The 24,123-nt window shown below is 41.4% G+C and overlaps 1 protein-coding gene across 19 annotated transcripts in view; it reads right to left on the reverse strand.

Moving 5' to 3' along the window:
• The window catches only part of DST (dystonin), a 474,923-nt gene extending 460,619 nt beyond the window's left edge, over window positions 1-14,304 (reverse strand). For 6 of the 19 annotated variants that reach the window (XM_075202526.1, XM_075202522.1, XM_075202531.1 and 3 more), the window contains exons 1-2: window positions 13,741-14,303; window positions 13,134-13,168 (exon numbers count right to left, since the gene is read on the reverse strand). In XM_075202526.1, the coding sequence (XP_075058627.1) occupies window positions 13,134-13,168; window positions 13,741-13,930 (225 nt within the window). In that variant the 5' untranslated portion in view covers window positions 13,931-14,303. Of the gene's footprint in view, window positions 1-13,133; window positions 13,169-13,740 lie in introns of all 19 variants that reach the window. The other 13 variants (XM_075202543.1, XM_075202542.1, XM_075202533.1 and 10 more) reach the window with 5 other exon arrangements.
• Between the last annotated feature and the right edge of the window lie 9,819 nt (window positions 14,305-24,123).

Here is a 24,123-nt window from a genome sequence, read left to right on the forward strand (position 1 = left end):
TAAGACCAGTTGATGGTTTTCTTATTATATTGTGATGACCACACCTCTACGCAGTCCAGGTACATTATTCGGTGCGATTCATACCAGTTGATGGTTTTCTTATTATATTGTGGTGACCCACTCCTCTACGCAGTCCAGATACATTTATTGGTGCGAATCATACAGGTTCAGGGTTTTTAATTTATATTGTGGTGACCACTCCTCTACGCAGTCCAGGTACATTATTCGGTGCGATTCATACCAGTTGATGGTTTTCTTATTATATATATTGTGGTGACCACTCCTCTACGCAGTCCAGATACATTTATTGGTGCGAATCATACAAGTTCAGGGTTTTTAATTTATATTGTGGTGACCACTCCTCTACGCAGTCCAGGTACATTATTGGTGCGAATCATACAAGTTGATGGTTTTCTTATTATATATATTGTGGTGACCCACTCCTCTACGCAGTCCAGATACATTTATTGGTGCGAATCATAAAAGTTCAGGGTTTTTAATATATATTGTGGTGACCCACTCCTCTACGCAGTCCAGGTACATTTATTGGTGCGAATCATACAAGTTCAGGGTTTTTAATATATATTGTGGTGACCCACTCCTCTACGCAGTCCAGGTACATTTATTGGTGCGAATCATACAAGTTCAGGGTTTTTAATATATATTGTGGTGACCCACTCCTCTACGCAGTCCAGATACATTTATTTGTGCGAATCATACAAGTTGATGGTTTTCTTATTATATATATTGTGGTGACCCACTCCTCTACGCAGTCCAGGTACATTTATTGCTGCGAATCATACAAGTTGATGGTTTTCTTATTATATATATTGTGGTGACCCACTACTCTACGCAGTCCAGATACATTTATTGCTGCGAATCATACAAGTTCAGGGTTTTTAATATATATTGTGGTGACCCACTCCTCTACGCAGTCCAGGTACATTTATTGGTGCGAATCATACAAGTTGATGGTTTTCTTATTATATATATTGTGGTGACCCACTCCTCTACGCAGTCCAGAAAGATACCTCGTTGCAACGTTTTGGACTAATAACTATATTGTGAGGTGTTCAGAATACACTGTAAATTAGTGGAAATGCTTGTTATTGAATGTTATTGAGGTTACTAATAGCGTAGGAGTGAAAATAAGCCTAAAAACTTGATTTTTAAACTTTTTACGTTTTTTCCAAAAAAAATCCGAATCCAAAACCTTAAATCCGAACCGAGTCCTTTCGTCAAGTGTTTTGCGAGACAAATCCGAACCCCAAAAATAATGAAAATCCGGATCCAAAACACAAAACACGAGACTTCAAAAGTCGCCGGTGCACATCCCTAGTACTAAGCACTAAGGCCATTTGGGAAATGTGACATATTTAGAAATCTATTGCAAATCCTTCATTGGTGCAGTCATTGCTGTATTTTTTAGGTACCTATAGATGGAATATGACATTTTTGGGAAGTATATTGCAGATAGTAATCCAAGTAGAAAAGATAGAAATAGAGAGAAGAAAACTTTATCCAAAACCAGAGATATAAAACACAATTTAAATATGAAACAAAAAAAGTTATATATATATATATATATATATATAAAATCACTTTTTTTGTTACTTTTTTATTATACTTACCTTGCGGTCAGCTAGCGATCCGGCTCCCTCCCTGGTCTCCTCCTCCGTGCTGCGCTCCGTAATGGATGTCAGGTGTGATGACGTCACACCCGACATGCACTGCAAGCGCCGCACAGAGGAGGAGACCAGGGAGGGAGCCGGATCGCCAGCTGACCGCAAGGTAAGTATTTTCTGGGGGTTTTTTTTGCAGGATTTTTTGCTTCAGTGCTGCCTCGGACGGGCCCCCTGGCCCGCAGGGCCCCCGGGCACCTGCCCATTGTGCCCAATGGAAGAGACGGCCATTCAACCTCTCATACGAATATTTGATACTTGCCCATAAGAGGCTAACGTTATGCAGATATATAAAAAGGTAAATACACAATAAACTATATGGCTGTAACAAATCTACATGTGGTTGTTCTGATATCTATATACTAATGTATAGATAACCGATCCATTTATAGCATACCTCCAAACATTCCCAATTGGAAAACCTGCACATATTAGGTATTGATTGAATACCAAGGAGAATGGTTATACTCGCAATCGTCTAAGTCTATGGGACCTGGTAAAGTGAGCAATAGGAGTGTGGTTGATGTGTGTGGCCCTAAGTGAGTGTGGTCCTTACCAGCCTTTAATTTGTAATAATCTGATTAAGAACTGTATAAACAGCGAGAAAAATATTATACTATAGTGAGGGTCAAAATACATATATGCAACGCAATGGAGTGTCAGCTACATGATATTCAAGTTACTTTTTTTGTAGATCAAGCTTTTTATGATGTGATTTACAAGGGGCGATATACTCCATCTGCCATTTTAAAAAATAACCAATAATATATAAAACATTAGCAACTGCTGCTTGTGTTTTTTTTTGCTATTTGCTATGACGATGATATTTGTTCTCTGATATTAGCCATTACAGGACTAAAGAGGCTCTCTGCAGTTTTCTCCAATAGGCTAAAGCACAATTTTATCTCAAATATCTTCTTTTTTCACAAGCTGCTGAAACGTTTGCACAATTAAAAATTATTTTATTTTAATTAGGTAAACTTTTTTAGGTTTGGTGTCCATTTCTTTCTATAAAATTTGTGTATTTCACTTTTATTTGTGGCAAAATGTAACACTAGCTAACACTAAACACTAAGGGCTAGATTTACTAAACTGCGGGATTGAAAAAGTGGAGATGTTGCCTATAGCAACCAATCAGATTTTAGCTGTCATTTTGCAGAATGTGCTAAATAAATGATAACTAGAATCTGATTGGTTGCTATAGGCAACATCTCCACTTTTTCAAACCCGCAGTTTAGTAAATCTAGCCCTAAAAGTTGAACACAAAGGGCCAGATTCATGTTCGGATGTACATCCATTTGTCTTGGCTATTATGTGTGAAATAGCACTGCGCATCCTCAAAAACGGACCTTATCCCAATCAAGGCATATGCATGCAATTTATGTTCAAAAGCTAATGACATTTACGACAGCCTACGGCTTAAGGGGCAGGACGGGGAGGGAGGGTGTGGATTAACATAGACAATGTATAGTACAGGGGCACCGAGGGCGTTCTGATGCTACTGCGGCCAATTCAGTGCTTGGCTCCAAGCATATTATTTGCACTAACTACAGGGCAAATGTAAGTGTCGACTGATAGTGATGACTTACAGGGCATAGTCTTTGTTTTAAAAGCTACACATATGCGTGCCACTAGCTAGCGCAGAATATGTGTATGCAAGTAGGACAGTCTATAACAATACACTGTATGTACCGTTCACATTGATAGAATCTTGATTTATGTATTGAATGTAAAAAAAACTAAAAAAAAAAAATATATATAATATTATATTAATGATTATAACATTAAAAATTGTTCAATTATTTTATAATACAATATTTTTTTGCATGCTTCTGATTTGACCTTATTAGAATACGGTCAAAACTACGTTCAAGTTCCATGATATTTTTAAAATTCAACTTGCGTCGAAACATTAATCAGGCCCAAAGTTTATGCCATATTATGCCATCATGCATTAATTTGAAAGATATGCAATATAAAAGAAAAAATCAACTATAATGCATATCAGCTCTGCTCATTTGACAAGCTCATAAGCTGGGATGGTGAGAAGATACTATGCACCATTGGCAAATCTTCAGACAGCGCCCCCTCATGGCATGGAATGGTGGTCTGCTATCCAACTTTCTCCCCATTCATTTAGACTGAAAATTCCACTTGTCTCAGTGATGCGTGTAGCTCCTGCTTTATGTTGACTGCTCTGCAAAAAGCGGGATAGAGTAGTGACTGCACAAGCTAGTCCCCCAAAATCAGGACTGTTGGAGGGAGGTATGTATTCTTGTATGTGTGATGCTCCCTCCATTGGCATTCATTTACCACCACACCGTCCTGTCATTCATACACCCAGTAATTTATTCCTCCCATACCATACTCCCCCTTCATACATTTCTCCACCATAGCCCTCTCACTTGTCATCTATTTCTCCCCCACCACCCTCCCCTTCCTGTGTACTTAATTTCTTCCCAATAGCTTTCTATCTTGCAGGTCATTTCCCCCTCTACTGTAATTCATGCTCTCCTCTACCAGTAATTCTCTTCTAGAACTTATTAACGGTCCACCAGGGCCGGACTGGGACTAAAAATCAGCCCTGGCATTTAAAGCACACAGGCCCACGTGTTGTGGGCTCCATGCACTATATTGTTGCACACTGATGCTGGCACAGTGCACCTTAGCTGGTGCAGTACAACATGATGTAGTATGAGTGTGTGTGTGTGGGGTATTTATTTCTCCTAATGACCCTCAACATTACATTGTTATCACCCTCATTACATCAATAAATACCATGACAATACATTATTAGTACCCAAATTACAGCAATAAATAACCCCCCACACACACACACTCATACTACATCAATCACCCCCACATTACAGCATCCAGCATCACCCCCCACATTACAGCGTCCAGCATCACCCCCCACATTACACCGTCCAGCATGAACCCCACATTACAGCAACCGGCATCACCCCCCACATTACAGCGTCCAGCATCACCCCCCACATTACACCGTCCAGCATGAACCCCACATTACAGCAACCGGCATCACCCCCCACATTACAGCGTCCAGCATCACCCCCCACATTACAGCGTCCAGCATGAACCCCACATTACAGCAATCGGCATCACCCCCCACATTACAGCATCCAGCGTCACCCCCCAACATTACAGCAATACCCTATCATACTTATTAGCAATACTAAGCCCCAAACACACTACAACATTGCCACTAGCACGCCACCCTATACTACAGCAATACCACCAATTATACAGGCGCCACTGTAGGAAATAATGTTTTGCTTTTTTCAAATCTCCTACAAAATAGCAACAACGAACAGAGTACTTACACACACATATAGGTAACAGGTACCCTTTTCCTTCAATTAAATAGTAATGGCAGAATTTTCATGAATCATTCCACATGAAATAAAACTAACATATATTTAAAAAAAACATAACTATTGAAAATCAGTTGAACCCACACGGTCGCATTAAAAGTATTTCCATATACAGCAAAATGTCAGAGAAAAATATTTTTGTTTTACTACAGTAATCGAATATGTGTCTTTTCTATTCATTTTAAATAACACAGTATATAAATTAAGGGGGGTAGAGGAGGTGGGTGAGAAATAATTGGATGTGATCCATCAGTTTGATTAGATAGAAAACATTTAGATTATTTACCTGGAGACGTCTACCCCCTTGACTCACAGGCAGGGCTGACAAGAGGAATTTTGGGCCCCGATACAGCAACTTCTTTGGGTTCCCATCATATTCAACAATGAAAGACTTGCCTTTGGCAGAAGTTCATATGATGCCACACCGTAGTGTGCCCAGTTCATATTATGCCACATCGTAGTGCCCCAAGGTCATATTATGCCACATAGTATTACCCTCAAATCATATTTGGTCATGCAGAAGTGCGCACAAATCATATTATGGCATAGTAGTGCCCCCAAAACATTAGCAAAGCCCAGACAAAAACTCATTCACAAATAAAAATTGGTACAGCATATCAGATACTGAGTGTGAGTCCCAAGAGCAGCTTAATACATCATTTACAATGCAAACAAAAATAGATATATTACAGATAAAATTTATGACAAGCAATGTTTTTTTCCTCTTAATTAAAAATCTCTGTACAGATAAATATGCAAAAAACATTACAGCGCAATGATGAGCAATACATAGTGTTAAACATTATTGGATACGCTGTAGTGTCCCCAGTTCAAGAAAGGATGGTTAAAAACACATTGCACACGAGAAAATATATGAATTTACCTGATTATGGCATCCTGTGTTCTGTTCTCCTACTGGGCGCACTGGGCGAGGAGGGATCAGAAGCTGTCAGCTCACACAGGCAGTCGGGAGCAGGAACAGAGGGCAGTGGTCGAAGCAGAAATTTAGGAGTGGGGGTATAGAAAATATAAGTGAATGGAGTATGAAGGCTTGATTTTTATTTTTTTTAACACTTGTCCCCTCTGTGCATTTCCATTCTTCATTACTACTTGTGATTTTTGATAGCTGCATCTCTGACATTCAAATTCTTAAGATGTCTCTCCCTTTACACTTTCTTTTACCTATGCCCCTGCACCATCTTCTCCTTTGTCCCTCTCACTTAACCCCCTGCACCACCTTCTCCGCTGGCTCTCACACATCTTCCTGTACCACCCTGGCTCTCTCACACGTCTTCCTGCACCCTCTACCCCCCCGGCTCTCTCACTCCTCTTCCTGCACCCCCTACCACCCTGGCTCTCTCACCCCCTCTGCCAGCATCCCCTTCCCCCAGGCTCTCTCACCCCCTCTCCCAGTGCCCCCTTCCCCTTTGGCTCTCTCACCCCCTCTCCCAGCGCCCCCTTCCCCTTTGGCTCTCTCACCCCCTCTCTCAGCGCCACCTTCCCCTTTGGCTCGCTCACCCCCTCTCCCAGAACCCCCTTCCCCTTTGGCTCTCTCACCCCCTCTCCCAGCACCCCATGGCTCTCTCACCCCTTCTCCCAGCACCACCTTCCTCTTTGGCTCTCACCCCCTTTCCCAGCACCCCCTTTGGCTCTCTCACCCCCTCTCCCAGCACCCCCTGGCTCTCACCCCCTCTCCCAGCACCCCCTGGCTCTCTCACCCCCTCTCCCAGCACCCCCTGGCTCTCTCAACCCCTCTCCCAGCACCCCCTTCCCCCTGGCTCTCTCACCCCCTCTCCCAGCATCCCTTCCCCTTTGGCTCTCTCACCCCCTCTCCCAGCACCCCCTTCGGCTCTCTCACCCCCTCTACCAGCACCCCCTGGCTCTCACCCCCTCTCCCAGCACCCCCTGGCTCTCTCACCCCTTCTCCCAGCACCCCCTGGCTCTCTCACCCCTTCTCCCAGCACCCCCTGGCTCTCTCACAGCACCTCTTCCCCTTTGGCTCTCTCACCCCCTTTCCCAGCACCCCATGGCTCTTCCACACTCTTGACCCCCGCCCCAGCAAAAATCGCAGCACCCCCACGACCCCCCCCCCCCCCCACGAAAATCGCGGGCACCCACCCCCCCTCCTTCAGTAAAGAAAAAAAACCAAAAAAAACAGGAAGCTCACCAGTGTAACTGCACAGCATAACGGGGGAGGGAGCTGAGGAGCGCGCAGCAGAGGTGGCTGGTTCCTGGGGAGGAACCAGCCACCAAGAAGACGAGAGGAGTCAGGCCGGCCCATCCAGCCATCGGCCCTTCTGGCATTTGCCAGAAGTGCCAGATGGCCAGTCCGGCCCTGCGGTCCACTGAAAAATGTATTTCCCCTTTGCCCTTTCTTTCATTCTCTTCTCGTCCACCCACGTCATCCCTTGTCATTTATCTCCCCCTTCACACTCTCCTGTCACCTGACAATCACTTACTTTGTCCGCCTGCTCTACAAGGTAAGGAAAAGCAGGGGCCATAAAGGGAGGGCTGGGCAAAAATGTTTAACATAGTTAAACACACCCTATTTTCCCCACTGGCAGTCAATGAGAAATAAGGGTGTATTTAATTTAAATCACTACCTATCGTTCAATGTGGGGGTGCAGCGGGGAAATAATACCACTGAGTGGACATGATATCACTCCTTCAGAGTTTTAGGCACCCCTAAACCTTGATGCACTACGTGACCACCTTAGGTCAACTAGTGGTAGTGGCTCATGAAAACAATTCTGTTTTTTTCCATGAACTGCTCTTTAACATTGTAACACCTGACATGGTTAGTTAATTCATTGTCCAATTCATATATAATTAATTTATTCCATTACAAAAATAGCTTCCACTTAATTCACTAAGTATTTTAATGCTTTCAAATACCTTTATGTTAACTATTTTCCAGTGTTCTCTTATGTACATTTCTATATGCAAAACTTTAGCAACAGATATACGTCTATACCTAGTATATACAATACTGTATGGAGTGGTCGAAGTGGACTGTTACACGGTGGTATTCCATTATCATCATCATCGCCATTTATTTATATAGCACCACTAATTTTGCAGCGCTGTACAGAGAACTCACTTACATCAGTCCCTGCCCCATTGGGGCTTACAGTCTAAATTCCCTAACACATACACACAGACAGACAGACAGACACACAGACCAAGGTCAATTTGCTAGCAGCCAATTAACCTACCAGTATGTTTTTGTATTGTGGGAGGAAACTGGAGCACCTGGAGGAAACCCACGCAAACACGGGGAGAACATTTAAACTCCACACAGATAAGGCCATGGTCGGGAATTTAACTCATGACCTCAGTGCTGTAAGGCAGAAGTGCTAACCACTTAGCCACCGTGCTGCCCCTACCATACTGTACCATACCGTCACATTTCTAACTGTCTTCATTGTAAAACTATCAAATTCCATTTACTTACATTTTTCATACTTCCACTTCTAAATTTCCACTTCAACCACTGACTGTATGTATATACTAGAGATGGTCACTGATCCCGGTGTTTTGGTTTTGGATCTGGATTACCTTTGTGTTTTGGTTTTGGCAAAACCGCCCTTGCGTGTTTTGGTTTTGTTAGGTTTTGTTTTGCAATTTGTTAAAAAAATTCCATTTTTTTGGGCTAAAATAAAATAATTTAGTGCTCCACCTGTTTCTTGGATAAGTTAGGTAATTCTACAGCTTATAAATGTCAACGAGCGCCGACCCCCCTGGGATGTGTGCTTTTATCAGACACACACCAATCCATGGTGCCAGACAACGCACTAAAAAGAGCTATTGAAATTCATAGCAAAAAAGGCAGTTGGGTGTCTAACTGTATATTACACTCTACACTTATAGTTAAATAGAAAAAAATCAGCCTGCAAAGACTGTACAATCAATCGAAATGGCCAAAGCAGATTTTCTGTTTGGGTCTAGATTACACCCTACACTTATAGTGAAATTGACAAAACAGCAGCCTGCAAAAACTGTACGTAAAATAAAAATGCCCCAGTATGGAAAAGGACTGTCTGACATTTACATATCAATTAACTCTTGAAAATAATACTCCACCATCCTTTGCATGTTAATAGTAGGATCGGTTAGAGTTATGGGCAAGGTCACACATTTTGTGGTAAAATCTTTCAAACCAGCCCAGATGTCATTGAAAAAGTCAGCGTGCTGCTGACGAAACGCGTTAGACCTATTCCCCATACTTGTCTGAACTATACCTTTGAAGAATAAGGTGTTATAAACATCTTGAAGGATTATATGCTTACCACGGAAAAGGACTGTGACTAGTGCATCATCTCGAGCGAGTACGCTAAGCTATTAAGCATATGTGACAGCCGCCGATGGAATTATTTATATCCTAGCACAGCACCTCCTACGTTTTCGGACATGAACCGCTATCTACAGGGTGGATCTGAATGAAATTATTTCTTGTCCGGATCGCTATACCTTCTTAAAGGAGTACACACATCCCAATATCTCCGTGTGTTGCTAAGGATCCATGAGGGGCATATCACTGCCAACAATCCGGGTATTGTATTAAGTGACTATACATGAATATATCCTGGATAACACGATTGCTTTATATGGATTAGGAGTCATTATATCTCCTTACTACAGGCACTTTATTATTGGGTGAGATCTTTCCCGTTATACATCACACACAGCTGTGGTTTTCTGAATACATCCATACTCTGGCTTATTGGTGTACTGGCCAGACACCTACACTGTTATAGCAAATATGGTCATCTTTGTAATCAGCCATAGGATGTTATTTATGCTATTACATTGGTATATGTTATGATTATATGATGTACATGTGAGTTCAGTTGTTTTTAAATTGATTATTTCCAATTAAATATTTTATCCTTTTGGGCGCACCTTGTATTTCTGTTTGTTCAGCCCAGATGTCAAAGTGTTGTGGTCTGCCACCTGCGTCATCCCTGCTTCTGTTTGGAAAGTGCAAATTCGTGCCAGACTGGACTGCTGTGAATCCATTTTAATGAGACCCAAAACACTTGTAGTGCAAATTCATAAACATATAGTGCTGGTATATAATAATTTCAACACCAGAAAATAGATTTTTTTTTTTTAACACGGGAATATGTCACACCCCAAGCACTTGTAGTGCAAATTCAGAAATATATAGTGCTGGTATCTAATAATTTCAGCACCAGAAAATAGATTTTTTGGAACAGGGGAATATGTCACACCCCAAGCACTTGTAGTACAAATCAGAAAGAAATTGTGCATTACAATTTCTGCAGGCAGAAAATAGTTTATTTAGGAGGGAATTTGACACCCCAAACAATTTGTAATAATTGGAAAAATGCCTCCTCTATTCCTCCTCTATAATCCTCTCTTCCTCCTCTATACTCCTCTCTTCCTGCTCTAATAACTGCTCTCTTCCTGCTGTAATAACTCCTCTCTTCCTGTTGTAATAACTGCTCTCTCCCTGCTCTAATCCTGCGTCCTAACCCTTCTCTCTCCCTCTGTCAAATGGCACTGGATTGCTGTGGAGGAGGATATTTATGCATTTGAAACATCGCGAGAACCGAGCTCCGAGATCCGACGACGTCACAATGACGTTTTGCCTCGTTTTGAATTCCGAATCGGCGGGAGAGTACCGAGCCGACTCTCGTTACTCGGATACCTGAAGTTCGGGCGGGTTCGGTTCTCGGGGAACCAAGCCCGCCTATCTCTAGTATATACTGTGACAAAAATGGTTATTTACCATCTTTCCTGCATAGGGACAGGCGAGGTCCTAGGGAGTCAGCAGCTACAGACTGCAGAAAGGGTTAAATGCTTGGCTTGCATAGTAAGACTCCTAGGTGGAACACACATAGTTATTAGACTAAAGAGAGTGGTTTATTGTATTTAAACTTGTATTGTTCCTTTGTGCAGTGAGACCGTTGCCAGCCAGTTGGCCAGTGACTAGGCAGAGGACTGTGTCTAGCCAGAGTTATGGTCTTCTGGTGTCATACTTCCGAATGTGTGCTGTCTTATTTTTGATGTGAACAATAAAAGCACCTTTTAATCAAGCAGGAAGTTGTTTGTGTCTGTCAGGTGTCAGCTTCACAATACATATTTTGTATTGTAGATTTGTACTATTATTATTATTATTACAGGGTGAGACAGTACAGAACAATAGACAAAAATACCAATGATTCAGAACACCAGGCAGGTTAATGCAGTAGAGGCGGAGTAGAAGAACAGGTGTGGAGACAAGAGGAAAGAAGGCCCTGCTCATACGAGCTTACATCCTAAGGGTGGGTGAAACGAAACAGACACAATGGGAGGAAGTTGAAGTATGGGGAGAAGGACCGGGAGGAGAGAGGGGAGAACGTTAGGAGAAGTGCGGGGTTAGGTAGAAGGTTGGTAGGCTTTGAGGAACAGGTGAGTTTTGAGTGCTCGTTTGAAGAAGCACAGACCAAATATAATTCTAGAGCAGTGGTTCCCCAAGTAGGGTTTACCTAGTGGAGAACTAAAAGGTAAGGGGGCAGCAGGGGTGCTAGAAGCTAGAACTTTCCCGAAATATAACAGTTGATGACCTTATTATTCAGCAGTTAGTTATCGCATATTCAGTACAGTGAATGACGTATTTTCGATTATGAATGCTCACAAGATATCCAGTTATCTGTAATGATTATTGATTTTCTTGTAAATTATTTCTGTGCTGAATATCTGTTGTGAGTGAAAGTTTGGACTTGTTTGGTAGGTTGTTCTATAGAGTATCTTTTATGTTTCTTATGTTTTCTTTAGTAATATGTGTAGAGATATTTTTAATGCAATATTCCTTGCTCTATCTTATATATTTTAGCTAGGAGATTAGATCAGATCATGCATTTATTTCTGTGTGCATCAATGTCACACACTTGTGTCTACTGTGCCAAAACCATATCAAGAACATGCTACCCACAACATAACAAAAGAACCGGAATCCTTCACTGTTGGAAACAAGCACTTGGGTCTGTAGAGGTCTTTATGTTGGTGCCCTATATGCAAAGGATGATTCATCTGGCCACATCACCTGCCTCCACTGCTCACTAGACCATCGCCTGTGCTCTTGGCACCACTGAACTTGCAATCGTGCATTACCAGCTATTATGTGCAGATTATGCAATGCAACCTGACCATAAATATCCTGCTCTCTGGAGTTGTTGTTGAAGCATATTTGATTAAACTGGCTGCTCGCCATAGGCTGACGTTTCCACTCAGTTGGTCTGCAGTTGCTAGCGATTTTATCTTGCACGGATATCACAATTCTGGAGTATATGCTTCCACTTACTATTGCTCTTTGCTGATCATAGTTTCAGACATCACCTTAGACATTGTTGCTCATGAAACATTAGCATCTTTCACAGTTTTAGTCACTGAAGCTCTTACTAAATACAAAACAACAATACCCTCTCTTTCAAAGTCTTTGAGGGCTCCTCTTGCAGCCACACTAGCCACAGTTACAGGCAATTAGAGCAGTCATTATCATCATCATCATCATGGGATGTTATTTGCTTAATTAACAAATTAGACAAACCTGAGTGAATGCCCTTGATTTCAGTATGCTTAATGTCCCTCATTTACACAGTGTCCCTGATTGTTTTTACTTGTATATCAACAAAAGCAACATATATGTGAACTTTATAATTCCAGCAGCTTTTCTTGCATACATTTCTTTTTTATAAGATACTGAAATGAACTTTGACAACATAAAGTTCAATCACATGAATGATTATATCTGAACTGTGCTCATACTATTCCCAGACAACCTGTCTTGCAAGGGGTATATGAGGATTACCCATTTCTATGATGCTCTAACTACAAAAGAGGTGCACAGGCTGGTGGTATGCAAGTATACCTGGATATTTGTTCAGAGTTAAAAAAAAAAAAAAAAAGCAAGGCAAACAAATGTCACACACTGAGACAATAATCACATTTTGTCAACACACTAGTCTAATATTAATAAAACATTACAATGTGTCTGAGGTATATGAGCTCAGACCAATACACATCATGTAAAATGGTAAGGGGATTCAGTTACCTCTGAGCGAAAGTGATGGGATCTCAGGATTGCATCTGCAAAGAAAAATCAGATAATCAGCAACAATCCTTTACTTTTGATATGGATTATGGGCCAATCCTCTTATAAACCATGTACTAAATATAAACTGTCAAGGGCATTGCTGAGCTTGCAGCAGTTAATTAGAGATGGCATTCAGATATTTATTAAAGAGATGTACAGAATGTGTTATCACTTAAACCACCTCAGTCCCCTTCTGCCCCCCCTCCTGGAAAGTCTCACACACTGTCCCAACATCGCATCTTGCTCCAGTTTCTTGAAGTATGGGTGGAGACAAGTCTGCCGCAGTCCTGTTGGAAATCTTCTAAAACTGTGTGCCAAATGAATCAGAGCACAGGACTGCCACATGTACACTATGCCCTGATCCTCACAAGCAGTGATCTGGGACAAGAGTTGCAGTACATGACTGTTTACCTGCATGCCCCCCTCGCCGGACAACAACATCAAGGAACACAGAACACTGGATGAACAGTCATAGTATTTAGGTTAGTGACTGAGCACTTGACGTGTGAGTGACAGGTAACACATCACATGACAGACATTGAATATTTTAAAAATGGTTTCTTACATGTCCTACCTCTGCTCCTCGGTCGGTAGCTAAAGACGGATTTCATGGGGTGCCTGCCTTTCTGGATCTTGCGGTGCCAGCAGAACAGGAATGAGATAGTGGCAATGGTCCCCAGCATAAGGAATAGTAAAAGGAGGGCACACTGGATGCTGTAAGGTCTGAGGAGCACCAAGAAGGCAGCGGCAATCATCCTGGTGTGATCAGCTTAAATGCTCAGTACAGAAGGGAGACCCGTGATGTGTACAGCTGGGAGCTCAGATCTCCAGCACAGAGATCACGATACAGTGTTCTATCATCTAATGATCTAAGGACCAGTGTGATCCATGACTCAGCAGAGCAGGAGACATGCACCGCATTATTATTCCGGACTCCCCGCACAGTGACAGACAAGAGGGTGAGACGTAGGGGCTTGTGCTAGATGCCTGGCCGCTGATCAGTGACACAGTGCTGGAGGCAGTGGCTTGCAGAGGTGGCACTGATCAGATACTGCTTGTCATCGCCTGGGATTGCCCGAAAATAAAAGTTTGTCTCCCAGTGTCCCCCAGCTCACTAGCAGCCTCAGCACCAGCAGCTGCCCGGTATGGGAGGGAGATAGGATGCTCAGCTCCTCCTTGGACAGCCGCCTGGTGACGTCAGAGACTCCCCCTTAGTGCTGCAGAGACTAGAGGAATCATGGCTGCAGCAGGCTGCATACTCCCTGGTTGTCATGTATATAATGTATACTGGGCTGTATGTCAACACTGCCTTTCCATATGCCATTAAGGGGCGTTTTCCCCCAATGAACAGGTATCCTCCTCTTCTACACATTGCTCATTTATATTTACAGCCTTATTATGATTTTATTGCCGCACAGGTCTAAATGAACATCTGTAACAGACCATAGTGTAAATGGTTAGAATTAACTTCCATTAGAAGTTTTGTAACATTGAATAACTGATTTGAAGTGAATAGCATATAAGTAACAAAATCATAGTGGTAGGTTAATTAGCTGCTAACAAATTGACCCTACTCTGTGTGTGTGTGTGTGTGTGTGTGTGTGTGTGTGTGTGTGTGTGTGTGTGTTAGGGAATTTAGACTGTAAGCCCCAATGGGGCAGGAACTGATGTGAGTGATTTCTCTGTACAGTGCTGCGGAATTAGTGGCGCTATATAAAATAAATGGTGATGTGAAGATGTACTTTTTTTTATAATTGTTTGTGTCTTATGAGATAAATTAGGCCATTACTTTTGAATACAATGGTGAAAGGGATGATGATTATAGGTAAGTACAAAAAGAATGACTCAAATGTAATTTATTCTGTTGCATCAGTATGTATGAAGGTCTATATACAAAAAGTCAAAATGTATTTTTGTAAGAATTGTTTTTATTTGTTAAAATTGTGATGTTTTACACATCATGGGGAGCAGTACAGGACATTCAAAGTCTACTGGAAATCCCTCTGTGATGCAGTTATGTCCATGGCATGCTCATTGTCTATTATTATATTAAAGGAGAGTTTCTCAAACTATTTTTAACATCTACCCTGTATGATGATAAATATTTACCAAGTACTTCCTAAAGTGTTTTTGATTACACTTAGTACCCACTAGGGTGTGTAATTTGATTCAAAGCACCCCCTAATCTGGGTAAATTTATATCAAGACACTCTGTATGCATTTGAATTGCTTAAAAGAAATACCCTTTCCAATTTGCTATGGGTATGTTTATTCTTCACTAACGTATTTTTCTTTTATGTTTTATTGATTTTCGTATACTACAAATACATTTAAAAAATACAGAATTAATTGGCAATTAAACAAAAGACCAAATATACTTCTATACAGAGTAAAGGTTTAAAACACCAAGACAGGCAAAAACAAAAGACCCCACCCCCCAAAATAAAACATATTTATTTATTTATTTTCTGGTTCTGCATCCATTCTTTCCCTAATATATTTAATGTTTTGCGTTATATTTAAACAGATGGAAATAGTCCTTATTTGAGAAACCTATTGGGGTATATGTACCACCGAGTAAGAATCTACGTTTTAACTTAGAGCATCCAATCGCATATCAGTTAAGCAGTATAGTGTTTACAGCACATCATTATGTTTGGCACCATGCTATTAAACAAAATTGACCAATGTGCACAAAACTACCCCATTAAAATCAATCAGAAAATGAACGCAGACATCTCAATGATTGATATGGGTTACATAAGCCCAATTGAGTTTACTTACATTTACATCCAGTTTTTAACTACCGATATGGTATCAATTATCCAGAATATTATTATTATGGTTGATTTTTAAGGCACCACTTTGCTCCGCAGCACCATACAATGGAGAAAACAGGATATATGAAGAACAGGGACATGCACGGTAGACAATATAAATGCAGGCATGAAAATAAAGTGAGGACCCTGCTCATATGAAGAGGTCACAGCTGAAACAAGAGTGTGGCTCGGAGAAGAGATTGAGTTGTGAGGGTGCATTAATAACATGTGGGCTTATTTAATAACATAGTGCTATTGGCCCAAATATGCTGCAACCCAAAACAACCAGTCAAATTTGGCTTTAGTTCTCTTAAGTGCACTATAAGAATGAATTAGAATCTGATTGATTGATGATTTATAGTTCATTGCATATTAAATCATTTTATTAAACATTGTATCAGATAAGACGTATTACAAGAAAAAAATATAAAATGACCACTAAACTCCAAAATTTTCAGATATGAACAATAGAAGAAAAATACTTTGTTCCATGTTATTCTAGCAGAATGAGACCAAGAACGGCTCAGACCGATGAGAAAATAGCTCAGTCAGTAAGTAAAGGGGACAAAACATTTATTAGATGTATAAGTGAGAGAGAAAAAACAAAATAACTAATAATAAGACTAAAGGTAGAGACAAAGTCTTGTGAAGGGAGATAAAGTAGCAAACCATTTATACCATTTATATAAGTATTTCTCTTCAGTATTTACAGCAAAAGGGAAGGGAGAGAATTCTCAAAATTGAAGGTAAACAAGTCAATGGAGCTAGGTGTAAACATTCAAGAATGCTAAAAGCACTTAGTAGGGTGCTGGTTAAGTCATTAAACCAGTCCCTGTTGACAGGAGAAGTCCCAGAGGACTGGAGAGATCAAGTGTAGTCCCGCTTTACAAAAGTGGAAGTAGAGAAGAGGCAGGTAACTATAGACCAGTGAGCCTGACATCGGTACTGGGAAATTAATAGATGCACGGCTGAAACAAATAACTTTAGAGTATATCAAATCCAACAATTTGCATGATCTCAAGCAGCATGAATTTACTGGGGGGAGATCATGTCAAACAAATCTGATTGATTTTTGGAGTGACTTAAATTATTTATGATGTAAGTGTATTAAAGGAAATATCAAGAGTAATAGGCTAAAACACGTACAATTCCAAAAAATCAAAAACATGTACTTGGGTCTTAAAGATCCTAAGACAGAATATAGTATTAATGATAATAACCCCCCACCCCACACATACACACAAAAATAGCAACTACTTGTGAGGAAAGAGCTCTATGAGTAACTATTTCAGGTAGACAGGCAATGTAGCAAATCAATGGGGAAGACCAGTCAGATAGTGACTTAAAAGTAGTAGTACAAATAGGTGGCGATGTCACTATATAGGTCATGGGTGAGACCAGACCTAGAATACAGTGTTTATTTCTGGAGGCCCTATCCCCAGCAGGCCATAAATACATTGGAGATTGTTCAAAGAATTACAAAAATGGTGCATGGTCTGCATCAGAAAAATAGTAAGGAAAAGCTAAAGAACCTAAATATTTATAGCTTGGAGCAAAGAAGGGAGAGGGGGATATGATAAAAGCTTTCAAATATATAACAGGTGTTAAAAAGAAAAGAAGAAAGCCTTCTAGAGGAAGAGAAATATTAGCCACCACTGGCTAGTGCCAGTTTCCCTCTCTGGTCACCAGCCACTAGCTGGCATTGGTCGCAATGCACAAGTGTACAATACAGTCTTTTATGGTTGAGACTCCTCCCACAGGCTTGACTTGACGGACAGGCGACACCCCCTTTACATTCATAGAGGTTTCCCACAGGTGTTCTGTAATTACTTCTCTACGAACACGCTCCATCATATTGCTGTAGTTGTGGAAGACACTTTCAAAGCATGTAAGTTAAATAACACTTTATACTTTTACTTTGTCACATATGTTTTAGACCTGTATATCTCTATACCCAGGTGCCCTGCTATACCTGTATGTAACTTGGTCTGCAGCCTTCTACCTGCAGACTGTCAGCTAAATAGATGATTCCTTTCTTAGAGGCCTGTGGCAAATCCCTCCCACAGTACTTGTAAGACATTTTATAATTAAACACTAGCTTTTGCAAACTGTTTTTCAGCTTCAGTCTTTGCTTAGCTGATTTCCCTTTTGCATATTTTGCTACATACCTTGTATTTCCATAATTAATTTTTAGTCCCTTCTAGTTTTAAAATTGTAAATACTATCTTTACCCCTTATTACCTACAATAATTAGTTTTTTAAAGCATATCTTATACCTAGTAATGTTGTTGCTATATAGTGTGTATTTGCAAAGGTATTTGAAATATTTATAATTTGGTCTCCGTATTTTTAAGAGCACACTGTCTCAGTCTAAACTTTCACTGCCATGTTACCATGTTGTGATTACTATTCCCTAAATTCCACTTCACATAATAGTTAGAATATTTGTTCCTTTCAGACATAACAAGTCCAGCAGAACTCCCCTTCTAGTTAGTTTATTTACTACTTGTGAAAGGTATTTGTCTTTTAAAATAGTTAAACAAAGCATCATTTGCCAGAACTACTAGTTTCATTATTTCTATTTATATCTAGATGGAGGGGACAAAATGTTTGTTTTGGTGCCCTTTCAATTTATAATAATAGTTGTAGCACAATCATTTATATTAGGTGATCTGTAACAGACCGCATTTACTAGTGGTATCTTTTTCTCCATGCATGTCTACCCATAAAGACTCATTTTCACAGATATCCTTCCTCTGGGTAGGTCTTCAACACATTTTTACATACACACAAACTCCCACCAGCGTTCCTATTCCTCATAGACATACTGGGCCTGAGTCATTAAGGAGAGCAAAGCATAAAAAAGGAGTATCATTTGCACCTGGGCAAAACCATGTTACATTGGAGGGGGAGGTAAATTTAAAATGTGGGGACAGATTTATAGTTGGGGAAGGGCATGTCCTAGATCAACATTAAATTTCAGTGTAATAATAAAGTTATTAAGTATTTGTGTGTTAGATGAAAAAACAGCCAGTATTTAACTTATCTGCAAAACAATAAACTAAATTGCACCCCTTGTATTGTAACATGGTTTGTCCCAGAGAACATTTACTCCTTTTTTGCCTTAATGACTCAGGCCCACTATATCTTTCCACATTCCCTACCCAGTCATGGCTTTTATGCAGCAAAGTCTTAGTTACACCATATCTAATTCTCTTACAACATTATTAAATTTTGTTCACCTATTTTGTTTTCAATTGTTGGGGTTTCCTGCGGCGTTAAATATATTACCGTTATTACGGTAATTCTAAGACGGATTTCAGCTCACAGCTCCCTGAGCTGCGAGTTGAAATCCAGCGTTAAAGGTACCGTAATAACGGTAATTACGCGCACTATTACCGTAATGACGGTATTAGTGCGCACTCCGCATTATTTTTCTGAGTAACGCCAACAATTGAATATGCCCCTTAGCATCTTTTACCATACTTGCAGGCGCCGCACGCTATTGTTTTTCCTATTCTTTGTGGCACTGTCATGCTGTCTTCCGCACGGCAGTGTCCGCTCCAGGTCTAGGACTCTGACATGCATGTTGATCTTTTATGAACCTGGGACACATGACCAGGGCCGGATTAACCCTAGGGCTAACTGGGCTACAGCCCAGGGGCCCCGGGCATCCAGGGGGCCTTTGAAAGTGCTCAGCAGCAGTATTGATCGGTCGGGGGAGCCCACACCGCGATCAATGCTGCTGAGCACTTTAAATGCGGTCCTTCCCCGGCACGCTGTAGACTCCTTACTGAGGAGATCTCGTGAGTCTCACTCTCACGAGATCTCCTCAGTAAAGAGCGTACAGTGCGCCGGGGAAGGACTGCAATGCCAGGAGAAGGAGGTAAGTGCCTTGGGGGCGGCTCAGCTCACCGGGGGGGTGGCTCAGATAACGGGGAGGGGGGCCCTCACGGGGGAATGGAGGTCCCCTTAGCCCAGGGGCCTCCATTCCTTTAATCCGGCCCTGCTCATGACCACTCGTGCCCCTGACATGCCCCCTCTCCCTCTGTCCAATATTTAAACTCGCTCTGTGCACCGTTTGGGTTTTTCTTGGGCCCATAAGTTAAGGCTTTGTTACTGGTGCCATATCGCAGGTATTCACGTGCAGTTCCTATATCGTTGGAATCCTGGTGCAGTTCCTATGTTGCTGGCACATCTGGCTCACAGTGGGTTTGAATATGAAGCTGTATTATTACACAATAAAAAGTTATGAATCACTAGTATGTAACCCATATAATCTGGGTGTACTTCTGATAAGACTGCGTGTCTCTACACAGGATAATTGATATAGTTTAAAGCTGGTGCTGACAGTATACAGTCCCAGTCCTAGTATGTCTCTTCTGTCAGTTCTGATGCGCCTCCTTGAAACGCCAGAAACAGTAAAAATAGTAATGGTCCTGATCGCGCCCGCGGCTGATCTTTTCTGCACATGCGCTTGTGACAAATGCAGTTCTAAGCCGTTTGGTGAACTTTAGATGCGCGTGACTTCGGAGATAGGGAGTGTTTAAACTTTGTTATGGATGTCAGTATGATATTGCGGTGCCGATAGGCTACAGCTAATGATCGTGGATTAGAACAGAGAGTAATGCTCTTTAGTGATCGTTGGCAGTAGCGGGACGGGGTGTGCTGAACTTATCCCAATGGTGGCTGGACTCTTCTGTGCATGTGGCAAATGTAGTTTTAAGCCTCTTTGTAAACTTTAGATGCTTGTGAGTTCGGAAATAGCAAGTGTTGAATTTCTGGAATGGGTGTCAGTATGATAACCAACGCATTTTGCCCGATAAGGGCTTCCTCAGAGGAAAGCCAGTCTTTAAGTAGGCTGGTCTGAATTCTTAATGTTACGTGATTGGATGAATCCCATATCTAGCAGGTGTTGAATGGATACTTGTGATTGACAGGTATTTGCTGGTTGCTTGTTGATTGGATGACAGGGGATGAATAGTCTGCATCTATTAGCTAAAGGTGAAATAATAACCTTGGTGAACAATTGTAAAACAATATATGATAAAATTCAAAGGGATATACATAGAAAAAACATATTGAACATTTTCATAGTAATAGAAGATGAAAAACACATAAAGCAATTTTATATTATTAGAAGATGAATAACTTCTGAGTGGTGGAGATCTATCAATAATTATAGGCCAGTGAAGTCTCTGATTTCAAATGGACAGAACCTCACTAATGCTTAAAGGGTTTATACCTATCTAAATGCTGGAGGTATGAAATATTCACTGGAATGTAACTCAAAATAAATATTAAGACTATTAAATGATAATGTTTTCAGATTAAATATCCATTTTGTGTCTTCATGAGCTATGAGATTAATATAGTCAACCCCCCCTCCCCCCTCCAGGGTTTGTGGACTTTACAGATTCCGAAAAAAATCATCAATCAGGGATCATGTTCATATTGCTTAGCAAAGTGTTTTGAAACACTGCGTGCATCAAATCCTTTTTTAATATTCCTGTGATGTTTGGATATTCTTGTCTTGAGTTTTCTGATGGTCCTCCCTATATACTACTTTCCACATGGGCATTCCACGAGGTAGATAACTCACATAGTATCTCAAGAGAGTCTGTTTTTAGTGGTGTGGCTTTACCTGGTACTGTTGGATTTAAAAGAATTTATTGGTCTGCTGTTTCTCATATGGTTTTGCATGCGTGGCATTTATTACAATAATAGAAGCCACTGGTGTTCTTGTTGAGCCAAGTATTTTTTGGTTCTGGGAATTCAGGAAGTATAGTGCTCTTCACTAGCTGACTATTAGGCTTATCAGCTCTTTTATATATAAATCTGGGGTTGTTGAGTAGAATTTCTTTCAGCCTTTCGTCTCCCAGTAGAACACTCCAGTGTTTTTTAATGATGTTCTCAGCTTTTTTGGAGTGTATCTAAGATCTGTTTGGGGTTTCGTTTTTTTCTTTGTGAGTAGGCATTTTATTTTTTTAAATCTGTTTATTTTCGACAACAACAGTCACATGAAGTAAAAAACAAATAACAGTAATATGTGAACAATATCACATACAGTTTGTGAAAGTAGAAATAGAACACGGACATGTAATGCATTGTATCTATAAAAAGTATGTAACATGGTCCAGAGAAGTTATGTACAATAATAAGATACAGTTGGCTGGATTCTTCCAGGTACCATCTGTTCCTGAAACTCACTCCAGGTTCTGGTCCAGGGGTGGTGCCTTGTTGTTGTTTTTTTTTCTTAATTGGTAAGAGAAAGGGGAAGGGTACAAGGAAGGAAAGGTTAGGGAAAGGGATAGGGGGATAGGGTGAAGAGGAGTTAGGGTTATAAAGGAGGAGAATAAAGATAACGAGGGTGGCAAAAGAAGCCGCGGGAAGAGTACGCCCGGTATGGGGTGACCTGCGCCGCTACCGTCCCAGGTGAAAAGAGAAACATTGTGTTATAAGAAAGATGAGGAGAAGAGGGAGATTCAGGTGTCTAAAGGAGGAGAAACGACTCATCTGGTGCCAGGTAATGGAGTGCGGTGGAACGTGTACCAGGAATCCCATGTCTTGTGAAAGTTGGATACCTTGTCTTTTAAAAGACTCATTATATATTCCATTGACCCTATAAACCACACTCTAGTGACAGCCGCCTGTAGGAGTAGAGTGCATGAGGACCTCCAGTCCACAGCAATTTGTAAGCAGGTAGCTGCACATACATGCTGTACAAGTTTGTCTCTGTGTTTATCAATAGTTTTCATCTGAGAGCAAAGCAGCATAACTAGGGGATCGAGGATTACTTTGGTATCTAGAATCTGGGTTACTAGCGAAAACACCTGTTGCCACAAGTGTGAAATGTGAGGGCGTTGTCACCATATGTGGTAAAAAGTCCCCACTCCTCCACACTCCCTTGTCACGCTTCAAAGTAAATCACAGCTATGGAGCCCGGGATGTAATGAAGCATAAGGTGTTTATTGCTAGAAAATACAAATAAATAGTAGGAACCAAATATAGTTGAAACTGCACAGGGATCTCTGATAAGGCTGAATACTGGTTGCAAGAAATACTGCAGACATGGGTAGCAAGATAAGTGGAGAGAGATCCAGAGAAGTGGTGTTAGCAGCAAAATGTAAGAGTCAGAGGGCACAGGAGCAGCAGGAGAACAAAACCATTGGAAGGGCAACAAAACAACAATCACCAGCACAGGAGAGCGAAAGAGGCAGGTATAAGTAGGGAACACCCAGGTGCAGGAGATAATTAGTCCAACAGGTTAACCTGTAGTCCAGAGTTGGGTTTCTGGTAGAGAAGCTTTTGTCCAAGGGTGGAAAGAAAATGGAAATCATACCAGAGGGGAGGCACCACAGACACTACTCTCTTCTTTCACACTTTCTTTTTGCAAGACTTCCTCGGAATGGGAGCCAGAACCATTTGGGTACAGCACAGTGGTAATTCTTGGACCAAGGTGATAGGAGAAATTACAGAATGTACTGATGACCCGCAAGTTGGCACTGCGAGGGATGGCGAAACTTCCCAATCACTGCTTCAGTAAGGAGTTGTAAATCAGACAATATGGGATGCTTAGTCTCGATAAAGGGGTTTGCCCATTCCAAGGCTTCTCCTCTACAATTTGATAACAGGAACAGTACCTGTCTTTTTGGGTTGTTGACAAGGCTAGGTACGGAGGGAAAATATGAAGCACAAAACCTCAGAAAGGCACTAAGTTGAGAAAGGTTCCCAACAAAAGTAGGTGAAAGTTGGGACTGTAGACCCTCGGTAAGAGACGTCTCAGACTGGAGACCCTCGGAAAGAGACGGCTCGGTGTGGAGACCCTCTGCAAGAGATGGCCCGGAATGGGCACACTTGGAGGACAGCCCGGACTGGGCACACTTGGACCGGACAGCACTGGGAGAAGCCTAGGACCAGACAGTACTGCGAGAAGCCTCGGACCGGACAGCACTGGAAGAAGCCTCGGACTGGACAGCACTGGGAGAAGCATCGGACCGGATAGCACCAAGTAATAACTTGGGCTACACTGTGTCAAGTGGAGACTCGGGCTGCTCCGCCTTGACTGGTGACTTGGGCTGTATCATATTGACTGGCAACTCGGGCTGGAACGTATTGACTGGCAACTC

This window comes from Mixophyes fleayi, chromosome 3 (genome assembly GCF_038048845.1).
Source record: "Mixophyes fleayi isolate aMixFle1 chromosome 3, aMixFle1.hap1, whole genome shotgun sequence".
Lineage (NCBI taxonomy): Eukaryota > Metazoa > Chordata > Amphibia > Anura > Limnodynastidae > Mixophyes > Mixophyes fleayi.